The sequence below is a fragment of the Triticum urartu genome, chromosome 3A (genome assembly GCF_056163025.1).
Source record: "Triticum urartu cultivar PI428250 chromosome 3A, HENAU_Tu73, whole genome shotgun sequence".
Classification (NCBI taxonomy): domain Eukaryota; kingdom Viridiplantae; phylum Streptophyta; class Magnoliopsida; order Poales; family Poaceae; genus Triticum; species Triticum urartu.
Genome location: NC_141875.1, coordinates 624586377 through 624609026, shown reverse-complemented (window position 1 = coordinate 624609026; position 22650 = coordinate 624586377). Strand labels below are relative to the sequence as shown.

The window sequence follows — 22650 nt, the reverse complement described above, 5'->3', positions numbered from 1 at the left end:
AATGTAATGTAGGCATGTATTCCGAATATAGTCATACGTGCTTATGGAAAAGAACTTGCATGACATCTTTTGTCCTACCCTCCCGTGGCAGCGGGGTCCTAGCGGAAACTAAGGGATATTAAGGCCTCCTTTTAATAGAGTACCGGACGAAAGCATTAACACATAGTGAATACATGAACTCCTCAAACTACGGTCATCACCGGGAGTGGTCCCGATTATTGTCACTTCGGGGTTGCCGGATCATAACACATAGTAGGTGACTATAGACTTGCAAGATAGGATCAAGAACTCACATATATTTATGAAAACATAATAGGTTTAGATCTGAAATCATGGCACTCGGGCCCTAGTGACAAGCATTAAGTTATCGGCAACTGGTAGGAGCCTTATGGTTGTCGCTTTATTGTGTGAAATGCAATCGCCATGTAATTGCTTTACTTTATCACTAAGTGGTAGCGATAGTCGTGGAAGCAATAGTTGGTGAGACGACAACGACACAACGATGGAGATCAAGGTGTCAAGCATGTGACGATGGAGATCATGACGGTGCATTGGAGATGGAGATCAAAGGCACAAGATGATGATGGCCATATCATGTCACATATTTTGATTGCATGTGATGTTTATCTTTTTATGCATCTTATTTTGCTTAGTATGGCAGTAGCATTATAAGATGATCCCTCACTAAATTTCAAGGTATGCGTGTTCTCCCGGAGTATGCACCATTGCTACAGTTCGTCGTGCCGAGACACCACGTGATGATCGGGTGTGATAAGCTCTACGTTCAGATACAACGGGTGCAAGCCAGTCTTGCACGTGCAAAATACTCGGGTTAAACTTGACGAGCCTAGTATATGCAGATATGGCCTCAGAACACTGAGACCGAAAGGTCGAACGTGAATCATATAGTAGATATGATCAACATAGAGATGTTCACCATTGAAAACTACTCCATCTCACGTGATGATCGGACATGGTTTAGTTGATATGGATAACGTGATCATTTAGATGACTAGAGTTATGTCTATCTAAGTGGGAGTTCTTAAGTAATATGATTAATTGAACTTTAATTTATCATGAACTTAATCCTGATAGTTTTTTGCATATCTATGTTGTTGTAGATCAATGGCCCGTGCTACCGTTCCCTTGAATTTTAATGTGTTCCTAGAGAAAGCTAAGTTGAAAGATGATGGTAGCAACTACACGGACTGGGCCCGTAACTTAAGGATTATCCTCATTGCTGCACAGAAGAATTACATCCTAGAAGCACCGCTAGGTGCAAGACCCGCTGCAGGAGCAACTCCGGACGTTATGAATGTCTGGCAGACTAAAGCTGATGACTACTTGATAGTTCAGTGTGCCATGCTTTACAGCTTAGAATCGGGACTTCAAAGACATTTTGAATGTCATGGAGCATATGAGATGTTCCAAGAGTTGAAGTTAATATTTTAAGCAAATGCCCGAGTTGAGAGATATGAAGTCTCCAACAAGTTCTATAGCTGCAAGATGGAGGAGAACAGTTCTGTCAGTGAACACATACCCAGAATGTCTGGGTACCATAACCACTTGACTCGGCTGAGAGTTAATCTTCCTGATGATAGTGTCATTGACAGAGTTCTCCAATCACTGCCACCAAGCTATAAAGGCTTCGTGATGAACTATAATATGCTAGGGATGGAAAAGACAATTCCCGAGCTCTTCGCAATGCTAAAGGCTGCGGAGATAGAAATCAAGAAGGAGCATCAAGTGTTGATTGTTAACAAGACCACTAGTTTCAAGAAAAAAGGCAAAGGGAAGGAGGGGAACTTCAAGAAGACCAACAAGCAAGTTGCTGCTCAAGGGACTGGTCACTAGAAGCGGAATTGCCCCAAGTATATATTTGGCGGATAAGAAGGATGGCAAAGTGAAAGGTATATTTGATATACATGTTATTGATGTGTACCTTACTAATACTCGTAGTAGCACCTGGGCATTTGATACTGGTTCTGTTGCTCATATTTGCAACTCGAAACAGGGGCTACAAATTAAACGAATATTGGCTAAGGACGAGGTGATGATGCACGTCGGAAATGGTTCCAAGGTCGATGTGATCGCCGTCAGCACGCTACCTCTACATCTACCTTCGGGATTAGTTTTAGACCTGAATAATTGTTATTTTGGTGCCAGCGTTGAGCATGAACATTATATCTGGATCTTGTTTGATGCAAGACGATTATTCATTTAAATAAGAGAATAATGGTTGTTCTATTTATGTGAGTAATATCTTTTATGGTCATGCACCCTTGATAAGTGGTCTATTTTTGTTGAATCTCGGTCGTAGTGATACACATATTCATAATATTGAAGCTAAAATATGCAAAGTTAATAATGATAGTGCAACTTATTTGGGGCACTGTCGTTTAGGTCATATTGGTATAAAGCGCATGAAGAAACTCCATGCTGATGGGCTTTTGGAATCACTTGATGCTTGCAAACCATACCTCATGGGCAAGATGACTAAGACTCCGTTCTCCGAAACAATGGAGCGAACCACTGACTTTTTGGAAATAATACATACTGATGTATGCGGTCCGATGAGTGTTGAGGCTCACGGCGGGTATCGTTATTTTCTGACCTTCACAGATGATTTGAGCATATATGGGTATATCTACTTCATGGAAAATAAGTTTAAACATTTGAAAAGTTCAAAGAATTTCAGAGTGAAGTGGAATACCATCGTAACAAGAAAATAAAGTTTCCACGATCTGATCGTGGAGGTAAATATTTGAGTTACGAGTTTGGTCTTCATTTGAAACAATGTGGAATAGTTTCGCAACTCGCGCCACCTAAAACACCACAGCGTAATGGTGTGTCCGAACATCGTAACCGTACTTTATTATATATGGTGCGATCTATGATGTCTCTTACCGATTTACCACTATCATTTTGGGGTTATGCTTTAGAGACGGCTGCATTCACGTTAAATAGGGCACCATCTAAATCCGTTGAGACGACACCATATGAACTGTGGTTTGGCAAGAAACCTAAGCTATCGTTTCTTAAAGTTTGGGGCTGCGATGCTTATGTGAAAAAGCTTCAACCTGATAAGCTTGAACCCAAATCGGAGAAATGCATCTTCATAGAATACCCAAAGGAAACTATTGGGTACACCTTCTATCACAGATCCGAAGGCAAGATATTCATTGCTAAGAATGGATCCTTTTTAGAGAAGGAGTTTCTCTTGAAAGAAGTGAGTGGGAGGAAAGTAGAACTTGATGAGGTAATTGTACCTTCACCCTAATTGGAAAGTAGTTCATCACAGAAATCAGTTCCAGTGATTCCTACACCAATTAGTGAGGAAGATAATGATGATGATCATGAAACTTCAGATCAAGTTACTACCGAACCTCGTAGGTCAACCAGAGTACGGTCCGCACCAGAGTGGTATGGTAATCCTGTTCTGGAAGTCATGTTACTAGACCATGACGAACCTACGAACTATGAGGAAGCGATGATGAGCCCATATTCCACGAAATGGCTTGAGGCCATGAAATTTGAGATGAGATCCATGTATGAGAACAAAGTATGGACTTTGGTTGACTTCGCCGATGATCGGCAAGCCATAGAGAATAAATGGATCTTCAAGAAGAAGACTGACGCTAACGGTAATCTTACTGTCTACAAAGCTCGACTTGTTGCAAAAGGTTTTTGACAAGTTTAAGGAGTTGACTACGATGAGACCTTCTCACACGTAGCGATGCTTAAGTCTGTCAAATCATGTTAGCAATTGCCGCATTATGAAATTTGGCAAATGGATGTCAAAACCACATTCCTTCATGGATTTCTTAAATAACAGTTGTACATGATGCAACCAGAAGGTTTTGTCGATCCTAAAGGTGCTAACAAAGTGTGAAAGCTCCTGCGATCCATTTACGGACTGGTGCAAGCCTCTCGGAGTTGGAATATACGCTTTGATAATGTGATCAAAGCATATGGTTTTATACAGACTTTTGGAGAAGCCTGTATTTACAAGAAAGTGAGTGGGAGCTCTACAGCATTTCTGATATTATATATGGATAACATATTGTTGATTGAAAATAATACAGAATTTCTGGATAGCATAAAAGGATACTTGAATAAGAATTTTTCAATGAAAGACCTCGATGAAGCTGCTTATATATTGGGAATCAAGATCTATAGAGATAGATCAAGACGCTTAATTGGACTTTCACAAAGCACATACCTTGATAAAGTTTTGAAAAAGTTCAAAATGGATCAGTCAAAGAAAGGGTTCTTGCCTATGTTACAAGGTGTGAAGTTGAGTCAGACTTAATGCCTGACCACTACAGAAGATAGAGAGAAAATGAAAGTCATTCCCTATGCCTCAGCCATAGGTTCTATCATGTATGCAATGATGTGTACCAGACCTGATGTGTGCCTTGCAATAAGTTTAGCAGGGAGGTACCAAAGTAATCCAGGAGTGGATTAATGGACAGCGGTCAAGAACATCCTGAAATACCTGAAAAAGGACTAATGATATGTTTCTCGTTTATGGAGGTGACAAAGAGCTTGTCATAAATGGTTACGTCGATGCAAGCTTTGATACTAATCCGGGTGACTCAATGTCGCAAACCGGATACATACTTATATTGAATGGTGGAGCTGTAAATTGGTGCAGTTCCAAGCAGAGCGTCGTGGCGGGATCTACGTGTAGCTGCTTCGGAAGCATCAAATGAAGGAATCTGGATGAAGGAGTTCATATCCGATCTACGTGTAATACCTAGTGCATCGGGTCCAATGAAAATCTTTTGTGACAATACTGGAGCAATTGCCTTAGCGAAGGAATCCAGATTTCACAAGACCAAACACATCAAGAGATGCTTCAATTCCATCCGCGATCAAGGCAAGGAGGGAGACATAGAGATTTGCAAAATACATATGGATCTGAATGTTGCAGACCCATTGACTAAGCCTCTTCCACGAGCAAAACATGATCAGCACCAAGACTCCATGGGTGTTAGAATCATTACTATGTAATCCAGATTATTGACTCTAGTGTAAGTGGGAGACTAAAGGAAATATGCCCTAGAGGAAATAATAAAGTTGTTATTTATATTTCCTTATATCATGATAAATGTTTATTGTTCATGCTAGAATTGTATTAACCAGAAACTTAGTACATGTGTGAATACATAGACGATACAAAGTGTCCGTAGTATGCCTCTACTTGACTAGCTCATTAATCAAAGATGGTTAAGTTTCCTGACCATAGACATGTGTTGTCATTTGATGAACGGGATCACATCATTAGAGAATGATGTGATGGACAAGACCCATCTGTTAGCTTAGCATAATGATCGTTAAGTTTTATTGCTATTGCTTTCTTCATGACTTATACATATTCCTCTGAGTATGTGATTATGCAACTCCTGAATACTGGAGGAACACCTTGTGTGCTATCAAACGTCACAACATAACTAGGTGATTATAAAGATGCTCTACAGGTGTCTCCGAAGGTGTTTGTTGGGTTGGCATAGATCAAGATTAGGATTTGTCACTCCGAGTATTGGAGAGGTATCTTTGGGCCCTCTCGGTAATGCACATCACTATAAGTCTTGCAAGCAATGTGACTAATGAGTTAGTTACGGGATGATGCACTACAGAACGAGTAAAGAGACTTACCGATAACGAGATTGAACTAGGTATGATGATACCGACGGTCGAATCTCGGGTAAGTAACATACTGATGACAAAGGGAATAACGTATGTTGTTATTACGGTTTGACCGATAAAGATCTTCATAGAATATGTAGGAACCAATATGAGCATCTAGGTTCCGCTATTGGTTACTGACCGGAGATGTGTCTCGGTCATGTCTACATAGATCTCGAACCCGTAGGGTCCGCACGCTTAACGTTCGGTGATGATTTGTATTATGAGTTATGTGTTTTTGGTGACCGAAGTTTGTATGGAGTCCCGGATAAGATCACAGACATGACGAGGAGTCTCGAAATGGTCGAGAGGTAAATATTCATATATTGGAAGGTAGTATTCGGACATCGGAATGGTTGTGAGTGGTTCGGGTATTTTACCGGAGTACCGAGGGGTTACTGGGACCCCCCCGGGGAAGTATTGGGCCTAGATGGGCCTTAGTGGAGAGAGAGGAGGGCTGCAAGGGGTGGCCGCTCCCCCCCTCCCCCATGGCAGTCCGAATTTGACTAGGGGAGGGGGCGGCGCCCCCCTTTACATCTCCCTCTCATACTCCTTCCTTTTCCCCTCTAATGAAGAAAGGAAAGGGGGGCGGGCGAATCCTACTAGGAGTGGAGTCCTAGTAGGACTCCCCCCCCCATGGCGCGCCTCCTGGCCAGCCGCCTCCTCCCCCCTCCTTTATATACGGGGGTAGGGGGCACCCCATAGCACATCAATTGTTCTCTTAGCCGTGTGCGGTGCCCCCTCCATAGTTTACTCCTCCGGTCATAGCGTCGTAGTGCTTAGGCGAAGCCCTGCGCGGATCACATCACCATCACCTCCATAGTTTACTCCTCCGGTCATAGCGTCGTAGTGCTTACTCTCCCTCGACCCTCTACTGGATCAAGAGTTCGAGGGACGTCATCGAGCTGAACGTGTGTTGAACTCGGAGGTGCCCTACATTCGGTACTTGATCGGTTGGACCGCAAAGACGTTCGAGTACATCAACCATGTTAACCTAACACTTCCGCTTTCGGTCTACGAGGGTACGTGGACACACTCTCCCCCTCTCGTTGCTATGCATCTCCTAGATAGATCTTGCGTGATCATAGGATTTTTTAAAAAAAATTGCATGCTACGTTCCCCATCAGCACCCCCCAGGTGCTTCTTCGGCCCATTGGTTGTCTTCTGGTCCAAAAAAATCTCCAAAAAGTGTCACTGCGTTTGGACTCCGTTTGGTATTGATTTCCTGCGATGTAAAAAACATGCAGAAAACAACAACTAGCACTTGGCACTATGTCAATAGGTTAGTACCAAAAAATGACTATAAAATGATTATAAAACATCCAAGAATGATAATATAACAGCATGGAACAATCAAAAATTATAGATACGTTGGAGACGTATCAACTACTCCTAGTTCTATTAGTGTGAAGCGACGTGCAATAATAGCTCCCAAACTGTAGGTTCTATCACTGAAAAGTGCACAACATAAAATGGCAAGGTCAGGGGCACTGAGCGTACCACCCTCATGTCTAGTAGTCAAACGTTTTCCTATAAATAAACCAAAGTAATGCACAACAGCAAAATGCAGACTAGTAACTCTAGACTTAGAAACTCCTCTAAATTCTCCCACATGCAATCCTCAAACTCATCAGGTTGAGGTTCACCCAACTCACCCTTAGACGGAATCATGCATATTTCACGAAACCTATCAAATGGTATTTCAAAGGGTTGATCATGTAGGTGAAAAGCAAACCATGGGAATGTCTAGTCTAGGCATGAAGCATTGTACAAATGATTTTGTGAGAAGTAGGTATTGATCACACTTATCCACAGTAAAGTTGGTCAAGTCAGCGTTCTCCATGAATTGCTTGAACTCGTGTCGGGAACCGGCCTCACTCATGAAGGTGTCGCATGGCCATTCACACGGCCGTACCTCCGTTCTACGAGGGAGGTTGAGACCGGGTGCTCCACCCGAAACTCCCTTGGAGCCTCGGTTCGAAGAACCTCTCCTAAACATGTTCATCTCTCTGGAAATGTTCTGAATTACTTTGCCACAAATAAAAGTTCAACCGATCTCAAAGTTGATAGCAACAACTCACACAAGTGTCTAGAGGCTATATCAGGCATTCAAACTACTTAGAACCAAATGAATTCAACATGCAAGCTCATTTTCATGGTCACCAACAGTAGCAAAATAACCAAAATATAAACCATTAGAACAAAAACTAATTGGACCAATGGAGGAGTCACATACCAAGGAGCAATCCCCCAAAACTGTTTCAAAAACGGAGCTCCAAGCGAAGAGATAAAAAATCTCAGGTTTCGGGGCAAGAACACGAGAACAAGAGTTACCATGATTTTTTCTAGAGAAAGAAGAAGCGATGGGCAGGTGGACTAAGTGAGGGGGTCCCCATGGGCCCCATGAGACACCATGGCGCGCCAAGGGGGTAGGTGATACATCTCCCTCGTATCTACTTTTCCTAACGCTTTTGCTCTTGCTTTAGAATCTAATCTGCATGATTTGAATGAAACTAATCTGGACTGGCGCTGTTTTTAGCAAAACTACCATGGTGTTGTTTTTGTGCAGAAATAAAAGTTCTCGGATTTGGACGAAACTTTTCGGAGAATTACTTTGGAATAAATGATAAATATTGGAACCAAGACCCACTGGAGGGGGGCTGGCTGCCCACAAGAAACCAGGGCGCGCCACCCCCCTCTAGCGCACCCTAGTGGGTGGTGGGGCCCTCGAGGCCCCTCTGACCCTAATTCCGACACTATAAAATCCTATTTTTCATTTTTCCAGAAAAAAATAAGAGAGGAAGTTTCATCGCGTTTTACGATACGGAGCCGCTGCCACCTCCTGTTCTTCGTCGGGAGGCCAGATCTGGAGCCCGTTCGGTGCTTCGGAGAGGGGGATCTTCTGTCTTCGTCATCACCAACCATCTTACATCACCAATTCCATGATGCTCCCCACCGGGAGTGAGTAATTCCTTCGTAGGCTCGCTGGTCGGTGAGGAGTTGGATGGGATTCATCATGTAATCGAGTTAGTTTTGTTAGGGCTTGATCCCTAGTATCCACTATATTCTAAGATTGATGTTGCTATCACTTTGCTATGCTTAATGCTTGTCACTAGGGCCCGAGTGCCATGATTTCAGTTCTGAATCGTTTATATTTTCACAATTATATCTATGTTCTAGATCCAATCTTGCAAGTCATATGCACCTATTACGTGTTAGGATCCGTAAACCCCAGGGTGACAGTAATTGCGATACTTTCCGGTGATGACCATAGTTTGGGACTTTGAGGAGTTCATGTATTCACTATGTGTTAATGCTTTGTTTCGGTTCTCTATTAAAAGGAGGCATAATATTCCTTAGTTTCCTTATGGACCCCGCTGCCACGGGAGGGTAGGATAAAAGATGTCATGCAAGTTCTTTTCCATAAGCACGTATGACTATTTACGGAATACATGCCTACATTATATTTATGAACTGGAGCTAGTTATGTGTCGCCCTAGGTTATGACTATTATATGAATATAATCCAACAAAGTCATCGATCCAATGCCTACGAGCTTTTCACATATTATTCTTGCTAAGTTACTACTGTTACAACTGCTACAAAATTACTGCTACCATTGTTACTACCGTTACCGTTACCACTGCAATCAAACTATCATACTACTGTGCAACTGATCACTTTGCTGTAGATATTTAATCTTCAGGTTTGGTTGAATTGACAACTCAACTGTTAATACTTAGAAATATTCTTTGGCTCCCCTTGTGTCGAATCTATAAATTTGGGTTGAATACTCTACCTTCCAAAACTATTGCGATCCCCTATACTTGTGGGTTCTCAGTGCGCAGCCGAGGTCCCTGCCGGCGCTGCAGGAGGCAGCCGCCGCCACCGGGCACCACCATGACTCCATGGCCGCCGCATGAAGGGAGACACGAACTGAGCTCGACTTGGGGGGGGGATGGAGCCGCATCACGAGGGGACGCTTCTGGCCCCCGGAGGACGTCGGAGCCGGACGGGAAGTGGATCTTCAGATCCCGACTGTGTGGTTGGGGCGGATTAGGCGTCGCGGTGTCGCAGCCATGGGCGAGAGGCCCCGCCACCGCCGCCACAACACAGGCTTTGCCTGGAGGTGGCCTTCGATGGCGGCGAGGGGAGGGGAGGGTAGGTGGGCTGGCGGCGTGCTATGGGGGAAGCCGACCGTGTCGCCTAGGGTTAGGCGACGCGGGGGCTAGGCTCGTCGGGGGTGTAGTTCTTACAAAAGGCTACCAACCGAAAATGACGTCGTTCAAATAGTTTTGATAGTTTAACTTGCAATCTATCTCTATTATTCTTGGACTCCAAGACTTGTATCTTTCCCTTATATATATATATAGTAATAAAGCACGGATTGACTCTGTGTGTTCATCATCACAATACGTTTCTTCCCGTAAGTTTACGCTTTCATTTCGAATTTAAAACATATACACGAGGTGGTACTAAAGTAAAGTTTCCAGATATTGGCTCTTTTTGGTCAAGCACCCACGATCGGTTTCCCAGGCACGATCGATCCTTCCTGACCGATGTCTGGTCAAATTGTTCTGGCCCATGCGACCCAATGAAACCTGACGGCCCAGTTGAACAAGGATGGCCCAGTGCAGTCTGGAGGAGGCAAAATATAATTGCTGATTTTGTGATTTGAACACGTGACCTAGTGGCAAAAAAAATACTATCAATACCAGCTAAGGTACCATGAACTATGCGTTATAAAGGAAGCCTGACCTGTATATTAGTCCCACCTTGGTCCCTTACATGCAATCCTCTCAACTTAAATACATCTTTGAATTTTCTGGATATCAAGGAGCCTTGTTAGAAATCAAAAAGGAAGGAAATAATTTGTCATGTTCGGATAAAATAAGGAATGAAAGAGAATATAAGGAAGGAAAGGAGAATAAGCCGGTCTGTTCCTCCACATGATTGGAAAGAGAGTAAGAAGATGAATCATGTTCGTGAAATTAAGGAAGGAAGCAAAATTGAATCCTATCTGTGATGGTCCTTAAAGGAAGTAAACAGAATTGATATTAGTGAAAGGAAGGAAAGTGTCAAAGAGGCAGTCGGAATCGAATCTATTTAAGCCCCTTGCAACAGCCGCAACAGCAAAATACAAGTTGCCGGCTAGCTTGATTGATCTGTGTTAGCATAATGATGAATACACACGCACGCTACTTACGTATTATGTTTACACAGCTGCACCGATCCGGCGGAGAGTAGATGGCTCGATTTATTGCTACTGAGAACTCGCATGTAAGCCAACAGGACGAGTACATGCACCTTGCGAAATCAGTTTTCCATAGCTAAATTGGTTACACAGGAAGTTACTATTCTACAAGGAGGAGGAAAGAGGGTTTTTTCCCATGTATGAAAAAGGAATATCGTATTCCTACTATTCTGATTTTTTTAGCTGTTGATTTATTTCTATCTGACTTCATATGTGTTTTTGCATAACTCCAAGAGTGCTAGAGAGATATTTTGCAAGAATTGGGGTTTTTTTCCATGTATGAAAAAGGAATATCGTATTCCTACTATTCTGATTTTTTTAGCTGTTGATTTATTTCTATCTGACTTCATATGTGTTTTTGCATAACTCGAAGAGTGCTAGAGAGATATTTTGCAAGAATTGGGGTTTTTTCCATGTATGAAAAAGGAATATCGTATTCCTACTATTCTGATTTTTTAGCTGTTGATTTATTTCTATCTGACTTCATATGTGTTTTTGCATAACTCGAAGAGTGCTAGAGAGATATTTTGCAAGAATTGGGATCCTCAACGCAATGCATACCCTAATAGCATTCATGTTACCTTTTCTGTTCATCTCCAAGGTCAAAATCTTTTATTTTCATACTACTTTCGGTGCAGAAGAAAACCGACATTCACTTAGACTAATTTGCATATCACGCTAGGTATGCGAAGGAGGAACTCAACAACTACACATGCAAGCTCACATCTCTTCTATAATATTAATTGTTGAATAGTTATGCAAAGGTGCAGCATTTTTGCAAAGATGGTTATGCTGAAAGTACATAATTCTTATTCATGGCGGGAATAATTGAAGTGTATCATAAATGAAAGAGTAAATTCCAATTTTACCCCTAAAGTTGATTCTTGTGGTAGAAAACATCACAAAAGCGTACATTTAGGTTTTTGCTTATGTTTTAGGCCATGTTAGGCTTAAATCATTACATGCTTACTGGGATAGGAGAGTGAAGTGTTTTTTGTTTCTTCCATAGCAATTGATGGACATATTTCGGTGCTACCTTTGGAATGTTGTTATGAGACGTTGGCGGTCAATAAACACAAAAAAGTCTACCCCATTGGGAAATATGCCCGTGCGTTACAATGGGAGAAAGAGAATACCACATCTCTAAGAATGATTCAAGACCATTCACTCGGTCCACGTTCTCTATTTTAACATAGCATCAAAAATGTCGTCACTTATTCTCCCTCCCATCCTCCCCTCCCTTATGTGTGGTCTGTAACTGCAATGCTTTAAGACTACAAAAATATTGAAAATCCTATTTATCCACAATATTCTCATGATATGCAAAAGTAATATTTGATTGTAATATTCACCATTTATTATCCATAATATTCTCACAATATCCAGGAGTTTAAAACATAAGAGCCAGTAGGTACCAAATATGAACATTTCTTAAAAACACGGGAGAATTCCACTCAAACAACTTTACAAGTAACAAAAAAAATAGGGCAACATTATTCAAACTATTTTGGTTGAAAATATAGTAAACATGCCTGGAAAAGAAAAATATCACATGTCTTAAATCCAATAACGACACCACATCTGTATGAATCTACACGATGCTGGCATGGTTGAGCGCAAAGTCTGGACGGATTTGAAACAGTCTCCGGCTGGCATATCGTGAGCAGCCGCACCGTGTGCAGGCCGACCCTGTCGATGTATTTCCCTTGCAAGATCTACATCAATTTCTTTGGCTTACTTTTCGTGCGGCTCCTCCCTCCTTACGGCCATTGATCGGTAAAGGCGAACTCCGGGAGTTGTTTGTCTGGTGATGTTGGTGATGATCACAACTACCGGCGGAAGTGGAGGAATTTTGCCATACTTTTGAGCTTGGAGGAACCAGACCAATTTATAACAGAAGCCTCATAAATTACTTTACAAACCAATAAATCTGCCCAATGATTAACACAGTCGATATGGCATAATTTTAGTTACCCAATGGCTGCACCTGCCAATAGGAATTGAGCCCCCCATTAAAATAAAGAAAGGACATGCACTGCTCGCAGATTGACTCTAATTAATCTAATAAAAAGCGGAAGGACATGCACTGTGCTGACTCACTCTAATTAAATGATTGCTTGGTTGGCTTGTGTGTAACCCGGTGAAAGAGAATCAAGCCGTTGTGTGACTTCGCTAGCGCATTTTACTGAGTATCTTTTTGGTGCTGCTTTTTCATACTGTCAATGTATTTATTTCTCAACGATTTTGCTATGTCAAATGGGAATTTGCTGCATATTTACCAAAGAAATATCTGGTTGATCTACATGCAGTTTCGATCGAGCGTCGCTCCAGCAAACAAGACACACAACATTGCAAGCCCCGTTAATGCTGCTACAAGAAGTACGCAATGCTCCAAAGCTGGACTATCGTTGTTGCTGTAAGGCGGACCGTATGCTGCAAAGCTCGACCACCATTGTTGTGATTTCGGATGCCAGTATTGCAACAACCTTCTTCTTCGGAGTCAATCAAAGCTTACGCCTAGCGACACCTATGTCGTGGGTACAACTGCATATAATTTAGTTTCAATAGTAAAAGTTTTGGTGGATATGTTAATTTTTTTTTCCGTTGCAACGCACGGGCATATATGCTAGTTTTATATAAACAGCCCATTGAGGCCCCAATCAATACAATTATTATTCTCCAATCTTCACCGCGAACAACCCATATGCAATATGAAGGCTCATAGTTTAGCTAGGCTAGCTATTACTCTTGATGCTGGTCGACATGTTTGGTTACTCAAACGCCCTGATGGTCTTTGCATCCCTATGAATGGAAGAAATCTGATTTGATCGAAAAAAGTTAATAACATTTGAGCTCACGTGGTTCCCTCATTTTTCTGTTGAGCTCAGGTACACACGAGAACCTTTCACATTTTTTTTGAGCATCAGTACAGACACAAGCGCTTATATACACGCGCATACACTCATCTGTATGAACGCACACACGCACACCCTACCCCTATGAACACATTGTCTGTTGTTGGTGGATCACGACGTTGCTCTGGTGCCCGTTGGCGTGCCCCATGACTGCTCCTCCTCCTCGGATGCACCCTGCACTCTATCCTCTGTCGTGGCCCGCCCGTGCCTGACGCCGATCTCCTCGACCATCCTCACGACCTCCGAGGCGTCTGGCCGCGCGTCCGGCGCCGTGGCCGCACACGCCATAGCCACCTGCATCAGCGCCACCATCTCCTCCTCGGCACTGCCCCCATCCAGGCTCACCAGCTCCTCGTCGAACACCTCCGCCGTCCACTCCTCCCTTACCACCGACTGTACCCATCGCGGCAGGTCCGGCGACACACCATTATCACCCACACCGGTCGACGCCGCCGTGGGGGACCTGCCGGTGAGGATCTCAAGGAAGAGCACTCCGAGCGAGTATATGTCCGACTTGAATGTCGGCCGACGCGCATCCACGAGCTCCGGCGCGCGGTACCCACCGACACTGCCCTGCACGGACGACGGTGGTGGGGAGAAGAGGTGCTGGAGGGAGTAGTCGGAAAGCGCAGCGCCTTCCGGGTCGCCGTGCCGGAGTAGCAGGTTAGACGACTTCAAGTTTCCATGGGTGAGGTTGTGTGCCGCGTGCAGGTGCGCCACCCCGCGCGCTGCCGACAGCGCGGCCCGCTTCCGCGTGTTCCAGTCCATCGGTCTCCGGCCGGAGCCGCTGCTACCTGTAGGAAAATAAAATGCACTGTGAGAATTTTCATATAGAGACATGCATCATGCATGCATAGTGAAACTGCAATATGCAGTACAAAAACATACTCCCTCCATTGCAAAATGTAGTGTCTATAGATTTTTTTTTAGAAAATTCAAAACTTGCAAACTTTGATTAGTATGTAGAGAAAAATATTTACATTTAGAATACCTAATACATATCACTAGATAAATCATGAGATATATGTTAATATTTTATATGTTTGATGTTGTAGATGAACTTGGTTAAAGTTTGCTAAGTGTAACTTCATAATTTTTTTTATAGGCGCTAAATTTTGACTAAACTTTAGGCTAGTAAAACATGACTTATAAATTTGGGACCAAGTTCCACTATCATCAAGGTAACGGAATAACAACAGACCGGCATCCATGTGCAGCAGAACGTAAAAGAAGTCTAAATGTTCAGCTGCCAAAAAATAGGAGTTATATGCAACAAAAAGTATAGGGTAGTTGGATTCATATTCGGAAAAAAATCAATAATATACTTTTTGTGCCGAATAAACCATAATTTCGTCAAAATTTGGATCAAAATTCAAAGGGACCAATAAACACGAACTAATGAAACACGAACTAATCAAAATCCATGTGTGTGTGTGTGTGTGTGTGTGTGTGCGTGTGTGTGTGTGTGTGTGTGTGTGTGTGTGTGTGTACACATACTTGTATGAAATTGCATTTTCTAGTGGAGCATGTATGTACTGACTAAGAATCTGTCTTTCATTCGTTTTTAGATCCGTGCATTTTGGACTCATATGCATGCGGTAGTCTATGTATTTGCTTTGCCTCTTATCTGGAATAGCAATTTCATGTCACATCATAGGTTCCATCACCTTTTTGTGATAGAGAAGGACCTAATGTGCACGCATGACTCTACCATTCTCCATTCTCCCCCCATTGAAAATACTAGCATTAATTTTTCTTAGTGTTTCCTTATATGATTCATATCTTTCAAACTAAAATTTGGCTTTTGGTATATATATTTGAAATCCCGATGACAAGGTCTTTCAAATAAGATCAATATTAAATTTATTTTAAACTCATTTAATTTTTTGTTGTTTCACAAAATTGATTGGAATTGAAATGAGTATAATTTTTAACTGTTTCTTTTGTTGATTGAAATTGAAATAAATTTCATATATCACTTATGTCATACATTTCAATAACTTAGTTACCAAATGCATTTCAGTTACCGAATCACTTTTTTACTTTATGCATTTCAATAACGGATGCTTCACCATCAGATTAGTTTGTCAGCATATGAATTTCAATACCAGATGCATTTCAATTACCATACAACTTTCAGTACCATATTCATTTCAATAACATGCACATATTTCAATTTCAATACTATTTTAAATATACATTTCAATAACATAAAAGTGAAATACAAATGATAAATTTCACTACCAAATGCATTTCGACACTAGAGGCATTCCAGTACCAGATCACTTTGTTACCATATGCTTCAGTGCTAAATCACTTTGTTAGCAGTTGCATTTCAATACCAGATCCATTTCGATTAGTAGTTCACTTTGTTTTGAAATACCATAGCACTCTCAGTACCATATCCATTTCAATAACATGCATTTATTCTCAATTTTAGAACATTTATAAAAAAATCATGTTTTTAGATATTTATAATATATATTTAAACAAAACATTGATTTTAATTATTTATACATATTTTTAAACTAATGGGATATAGAAATATGAAACACAAATTTCACAATCACAACTGTCAATGTGAAACTGAAATAGTAAAAGTTAAATGACTTTTGAAATGTATCCAAAATTAATCTTGTTCAAAAGGTCTTGCCGCCGGGAATTCAAATGTGTGTACACATATAAAAACTGAATTTTGATTTAGAAGTTATGATTGATTTAAAGTATCGCTTAGAAATAAAAAAGGCTGCTTTACGTATGCGCAGAGGAAGAATAGAAATCGTGAATGCGACGTCCTTCTCTGCGCCCTCTATTTCTCTTTTTTGACACAATTGACAGGAAGCTGACATGAACCATGCATATTCTCATGCGTTGCTTCTTTTATGGCATAACATGCAAAGTTGCAGAATCTCCAAAAAGTTTTGAATGTGGATCTTTATTCTTTTATGGCATAACATGCAAGGTTGCAGAATCTCCAAAAAGTTTTGAATGTGGATCTTTACCCGGTACATATATGCTCGCCTAGGAAGAACTTTGGCATATTTATATTTGTATGCTAGCAAACATTTGTATGCTACCGTTCGTTGAAAACAGGTTGAAGAAAAGACATATTATTAGGCTAATCAAGCAGCAGGCTGCAATTCAAAGTTTTCAAACTTTGACCAGGTTTTATAAATAAAAATCCCGCTAATCCCGGTAGACCAGACTGGACAAAGAAAAAGGAATCTCTGGAGGGAGCCATCACGGATAACCGACGGCTGCGGAGCCATACGTTCATCTGTGCGTCCCTTTCGAATGATTTGGAGCTACCAAGATTTTTCTGTACCCTCAGCAACGCTAGCCAAATGCAATCGCTATGATTGCCACCTTTCAATCCCATCGTACGACTGGAACCAGGAAAAATGCCGGACAAACGCGCAAGGGAACGTCGCTGTCCTGAGTAATCGACCGGAGTTTCACCTCATTCCTTCGATCGATGCAAACCACGGCAATGGCGGTTAAAACGAGCTAGCTAGCAGCGATCAGTGCAGTAACTAATGGCACTGTCACTGACGAGCGCGGGCCACTGTGAGCTACGGATGTGGTGAGAGGGGATGGCCGGATAGAGCAGGGGACTGACCGTGGAGCGCGGCGGAGAGGCTGCCCTCGGGGAGGAAGTCGGCGACGAGGAGCTTCTCGTCGCTGGAGAAGTAGTAGCCGCGCACGGGGAGCAGGTTGCGGTGCTGCACCCGGCCCAACGTCTCCACGGCGGACGCGAACTCCTGTCGCTCCGCCGCCACGTTCTTCAGCCGCTTCACCGCCACCGTCGTCCCGTCCTCCAGCGTCGCCCTGTACGTCGGCCCCGCGACGCCGTTCCCCAGCACCTCCGCCGACGCCCGCAGCAGGTCCTCCAGGTCGAAGCTGTAGCCGCCGCCGCCCATGAACACCAGCCGGCTCCTCATCATCTCCGCCGCGCCGCCGCCCGCTGCCGAGGGTATCTCCTTTGAAGACGTCAGGTCGGTCATCTCGCCTGACACCGTCGACGGCGTCAGCGTGTGCCCTCTCACCGGCGTTGCCGGCGTGGGCGCCTTGTTCCTGTCGTCGCCGCTGGCTGCCGCGTCGTCCCGGCGGCTGCGGACAAAGCAGAGCACGAGCAGGATGAGAACGAGCAGCGCGCCAGCCGCGGCGCCCACGGCGATGGCCGCGACCGCCGTGCCGGAGAGCCGCTTCCTCTTCTTCTCTTGCACCGGCGGGACGACGCCGCCGCCGGGGGACGGGCATGGCTTGTCGAGGGGTTCGCCGCAGAGCCGGAGGTTGCCGGCGAATGACTCTGGCGGGAAGCGCTCGAGGGAAGCCGGGACGGCGCCGGCGAGCTGGTTGTCCGAGACATTAAACACCTCGAGCCGCTGGAGGCCGCTCAGGCTCTGAAGGCCACCGGAGAGGCGGTTGCCGTCGAGCCTAAGCAACCGCAGCTCCCTCAGGCCGGCGAGCGCGGCCGGTATCTCACCGGACAGGTGGTTGCCGTCGAGCCTAAGCAACCGCAGCTCCCTCAGGCCGGCGAGCGCGGCCGGTATCTCACCGGACAGGTGGTTGTCGTAGAGCGCGAGGTGCCGGAGCTCCGCGAGCCCGGCGACATCGGGCGGGATGGAGCCGGAGAGACGGTTCCCCTGGAGGTAGAGCGAGTGGAGCAGGGGAAGCGCGAAGAAGTCGGCGGGGATGGCGCCGAAGAGGCGGTTGTTGCGGAGGGAGAGCGTATGGAGGCCCCGAAGCTCGCCGAGCTTGCCGGCGGGGAGGGCGCCGGCGAGGCCGACTCCGGGGAGGCGGACGGCGACGACCGTGGCGTTGCTCGCGTCGCAGGTGACGCCGGGCCAGAGGCACGCCGAGGGCGCGGACGGCGAGTTCCAGCCCAGATCGCGCTCGTGCGGCAAGGCGGCGAGGAAGGACTGCAGCGCCGTCCGCTCTTGCTTCGGCGGCTCCACGGCGTGGCAGCCGAGAGCGGCGACGGCCAGCGCCAGCAGCAGCACCGGCGTTCGTGGTGGGATCGCGGCCATCTGTGTGCGCGTGCGCCGCCGCTTGGCAAGTCTGATGGTGTGCTGCGGCCACGGCTGGGAAGGACGCGGCCCCGGCATTTGAGAGGCGCTTGCGTGGCTCGCGAGCGAGCTACACCGACTGCCACAGGTTGAAGGGTGTATGGATGGGAGCGAGCTATGTCCCGTGTCTTATGTACAGGTCGGGTTGCCTCTTGCCTGGCTTGGCATAGGATCTGGAGTTTCATGTGGTTATAGGCTGACTCTGTTTCCGACAGAGTGGAGACAGAGAGAGTGGCGCTGCCGCCATTTGCACGTGCGCGCAATGGGGGCAGAGCATTAGCCGTTGGAACATTCTCCTCGGATCCGGGCTTGGCTTGGATCGTAAGTAAGCGGTGGATCATATGCATGCATGCATATGCATGGCATTTGGCATCATGTCCACTCTACTCCGCATGTCGCCGAGACACGATCGAGTGAGCCGCCTACAATGCCGTTTATGCCATCATTTTTTCCTTCTTATTTTGCTCACGTCATGATTTGTAAGTGGGGAGGTGTTTTTACTCTTCTTCTTTTTCTTTTAATCATGTTTAGATTGCGCGAACCAATCTGTAGTTGGATGTTTAGAGTGATTGTGGTATCTCAGTCCATCAGGGTTTAAATCTTGATGCTCGCATTTATTTCTGAATTTATTTCAGGATTTTCAGCGATGCGCATTCAGTGGGAAAAGACGTTCCCGTCTTTCGAAGGTGCTCATAGAATAGGGTGTGCGTGTGTGCGTTCATAGAGGTGAGTGTATGCGCATGTATATAAACACTTGTGTCTGCACTTATGTTCAAAAAAAATAATCATGTTTGGATTGCTTACCACGAGTGCCACGTTGTACTCTTCTTTTTCGAATTGAGGAGAATCACGCTCCGAGTTTTCATTATCATAGATGAAAACGGATAAAACAGAGGGGTAGTAGACGCGCCAACGGTATGTACCCGATATTTTTGGCACCAATGATGTGCTGCCACATGTAAAGAGATAGGACCACATGCATATGTATATCACTGTATTTCAGTAGCCTATTTATTGTATCTGTGATTTTTGGTCAAATCATGGGGCTCATGTTTTGTAAAGAAACCGTACACACGCAACATCTCTTCTCCGAAATCACTAATTAAAGAGTACTCGTTGTAAATATCAATTTAATTTTCCTAGTTACGACAAATGGCACACATGCAGCGCGTCATTTGTCGCAACCTGAGAGTTTTCCATTTTTTGATAGATTCATTTATTCAAAACGTTTTTATCTCTCAAACCATGCATCCAAATCTCGAACCGCTTTAACCGTTGGATTCCTCATGTCGAGATCTTTAAAAACTAGATCCCATGTTGATAGGTTTTAACGAACTTTTTTTTCACGAAAAAAACCGAACGAAAAACCCGGTAAAAAAACGAACCGGGTGCACGGGTTTTTTCCCTTTCCGAAAGAGGCACGCCCATACCTCTCACGAAATCACAACCGTGCCTCTCGCGAAAACAAAACTGTGACTCTCGCGGAAGAAAAAAAAGAAAACGCGTTTTTTTCGTTTCCAAGAGGTACGGCCGTGACTCTCGTGAAAGCACAACCGTGACTCTCGCGAAAAGAAAAAACAGAAAACACGTTTTCCCCTTTCCGAGAGGCATGACCGTGACTCTCGCGAAAGCACAACCATACTTCTCACAGAAGCAAAACCATGACTCTCGCGAAAGAAAAAAAAACAAAAAACGTATTTTTTCCCGTTTCTGAAAGGCACGGCCGTGACTCTCGCGAAAGCACACCTGTACCTCTCGCGGAAGCAAAACCGTGACTCTCGCGAAAGAAAAAAAAAAGAAAACGCGTTTTTTTTGTTTTCGAGGAGGCAAGGCCGTGACTCTCGTGAAAGCACAACCGTGACTCTCGCGAAAGAAAAAAACAGAAAACGCGTTTTTCCCCTTTCCGAGAGGCACGGCCGTGACTCTCGCGAAAGCACAACCATACTTCTCGCAGAAGCAAAACCATGACTCTCGCGAAAGAAAAAAAAACAGAAAACGTATTTTTTTCAGTTTCTGAAAGGCACGGCCGTGACTCTCGCGAAAGCACACCCGTGCCTCTCGCGGAAGCAAAACCGTGACTCTCGCGAAAGAAGAAAAAACAGAAAACGCATTTTTTCGTTTTCGAGAGGCACGGCCATGACTCTCGCAAAAGCAAAACCGTGTCTCTCGCGGAAGCAAAACCGTGACTCTCATGAAAGGGGGAAAAACACGTTTTTCGCGCAAAAAAGCAAAAAAAAATGAAAAGCTGAGGAAGACCGGTGAAAAACCAAAACGTCGAAAAAACCCGTTTAAAAGCCGAAAACGCATGCGGAAAAATAAAAAATAAAATCGGAAGGGAGCGCCCAGAGCGCGACACGTGGCGAATGACTGAGAGCGCGCCAAGTGGCGCTGATCATTGCGAGGCTCCCGAAAGAGCGCTCGTTAACTAGTTGCTCCCTCTCTCCTCTCTCTACCTCCCAAACAAATCAATGGGCTTTATTCCATCTTAACCCGTTTAAATCATTTTTATATTTTAGACCATAATCTTATTTTTGAAACTTTTATATATTTGTACTCCTGGCGCCAACACCTTTCGAACAAGACCAATCTTGGATATATTTTAAACATATTTAAATTCAAAGTCAGAAAGCACTTATTTCACTCAATCTATTTCACGGTATGAAATTACTTAGTTCAGATCAATTTCTTGAAATTAGTGAAGTTAGTTGATTGAAATGACTGAAGTCTGACTCTCAAAAGGGTTGAAATATGTTGTTTGATAGAACTGAAATCGGTTATTTTATAAAGAGTGAAACTAATTTCTAGAAATAGTTGAAACCATTTTGTGAAACTTGTTGTTTCAGTGTGTGAAACTAATTATTTCAAAAATATGAAATTGAAGTTTTCAAAAAAGTACACTCGATGCTTTAATTTTTTTTGTGAAATCTGTTTTTCGAAATGAGTGAAATCTGTTTTTCAGTCATTTTAAGTAACTAATTTCAAAAAAATTATTTCACTCATTTAAGTGAAATCGGTTTCTTGAAATAAGTAAACTCTGTAAATTGAAATGAGTAAAAATAGTTACTGTAAACAATTGAAATCATTTTGGAGAACTAATTGTTTCAGTGACTTATTATTTAAAAAATATGAACTGATAGTTTTCAAAACAATAGATTCAGTGCTTTTTGGAAAATGTGTGAAATCTATTTTTCAAAATGAGTGAAATCAGTTTTTGAAACATAAGCCCGATTAATACTTTATTTTTTAAAGGAACGTTAACAAACCAAAGGGCATTGAACTTGTAAAGTTTTAAGCCTTAAGTATGTTGATCTTAGAAGTTGTTAGAAATCATACACATCTATTTATACGTGGAATGGGGTTTACAATAGTGTATAGTTAAGCAAGGGATCCAAGTGAGATCATCGCCTTATTCGTCAACTTCGAATTGAAGAAGAAGATTTCTAAGATGATGGCTGACATTTTTCCGACTTCTCCTTTGTTTGTATCAAGCATCGTTTCAAACATTTACCGTGTAGCTTCTATTGGTTCTTCTGTTACTGATGATCAATATATAGCGGCATACATCCGCGTATTCGCGAGCACGCGCATGAAGACAAAAGAAAAATTAAATATGTTGTAGTAGAAACAAACGACATCGTAGTTTGTTTACTCTACAATGGTTTTCAAAATCAAAGACTAAGTGCATAAATTTTGACGAATTTGGTTGATTTGAAGTGAGTTA

At 43.6% G+C, this 22650-nt stretch overlaps 1 protein-coding gene across 1 annotated transcript; it reads right to left on the bottom strand.

Annotated features, from left to right (window-relative positions):
* Positions 1 to 13733: 13733 nt before the first annotated feature.
* Positions 13734 to 19086, bottom strand: LOC125545517 (putative inactive receptor kinase At2g26730). The gene is made up of 2 exons (XM_048709479.2): positions 17480 to 19086; positions 13734 to 14654 (listed from the first exon to the last, which is right to left on the bottom strand). The coding sequence occupies exons 1-2, from the start codon at positions 18966 to 18968 to the stop codon at positions 13972 to 13974; spliced, it is 2172 nt and encodes a 723-aa protein (XP_048565436.2). The 5' UTR covers positions 18969 to 19086; the 3' UTR covers positions 13734 to 13971.
* Positions 19087 to 22650: the final 3564 nt, after the last annotated feature.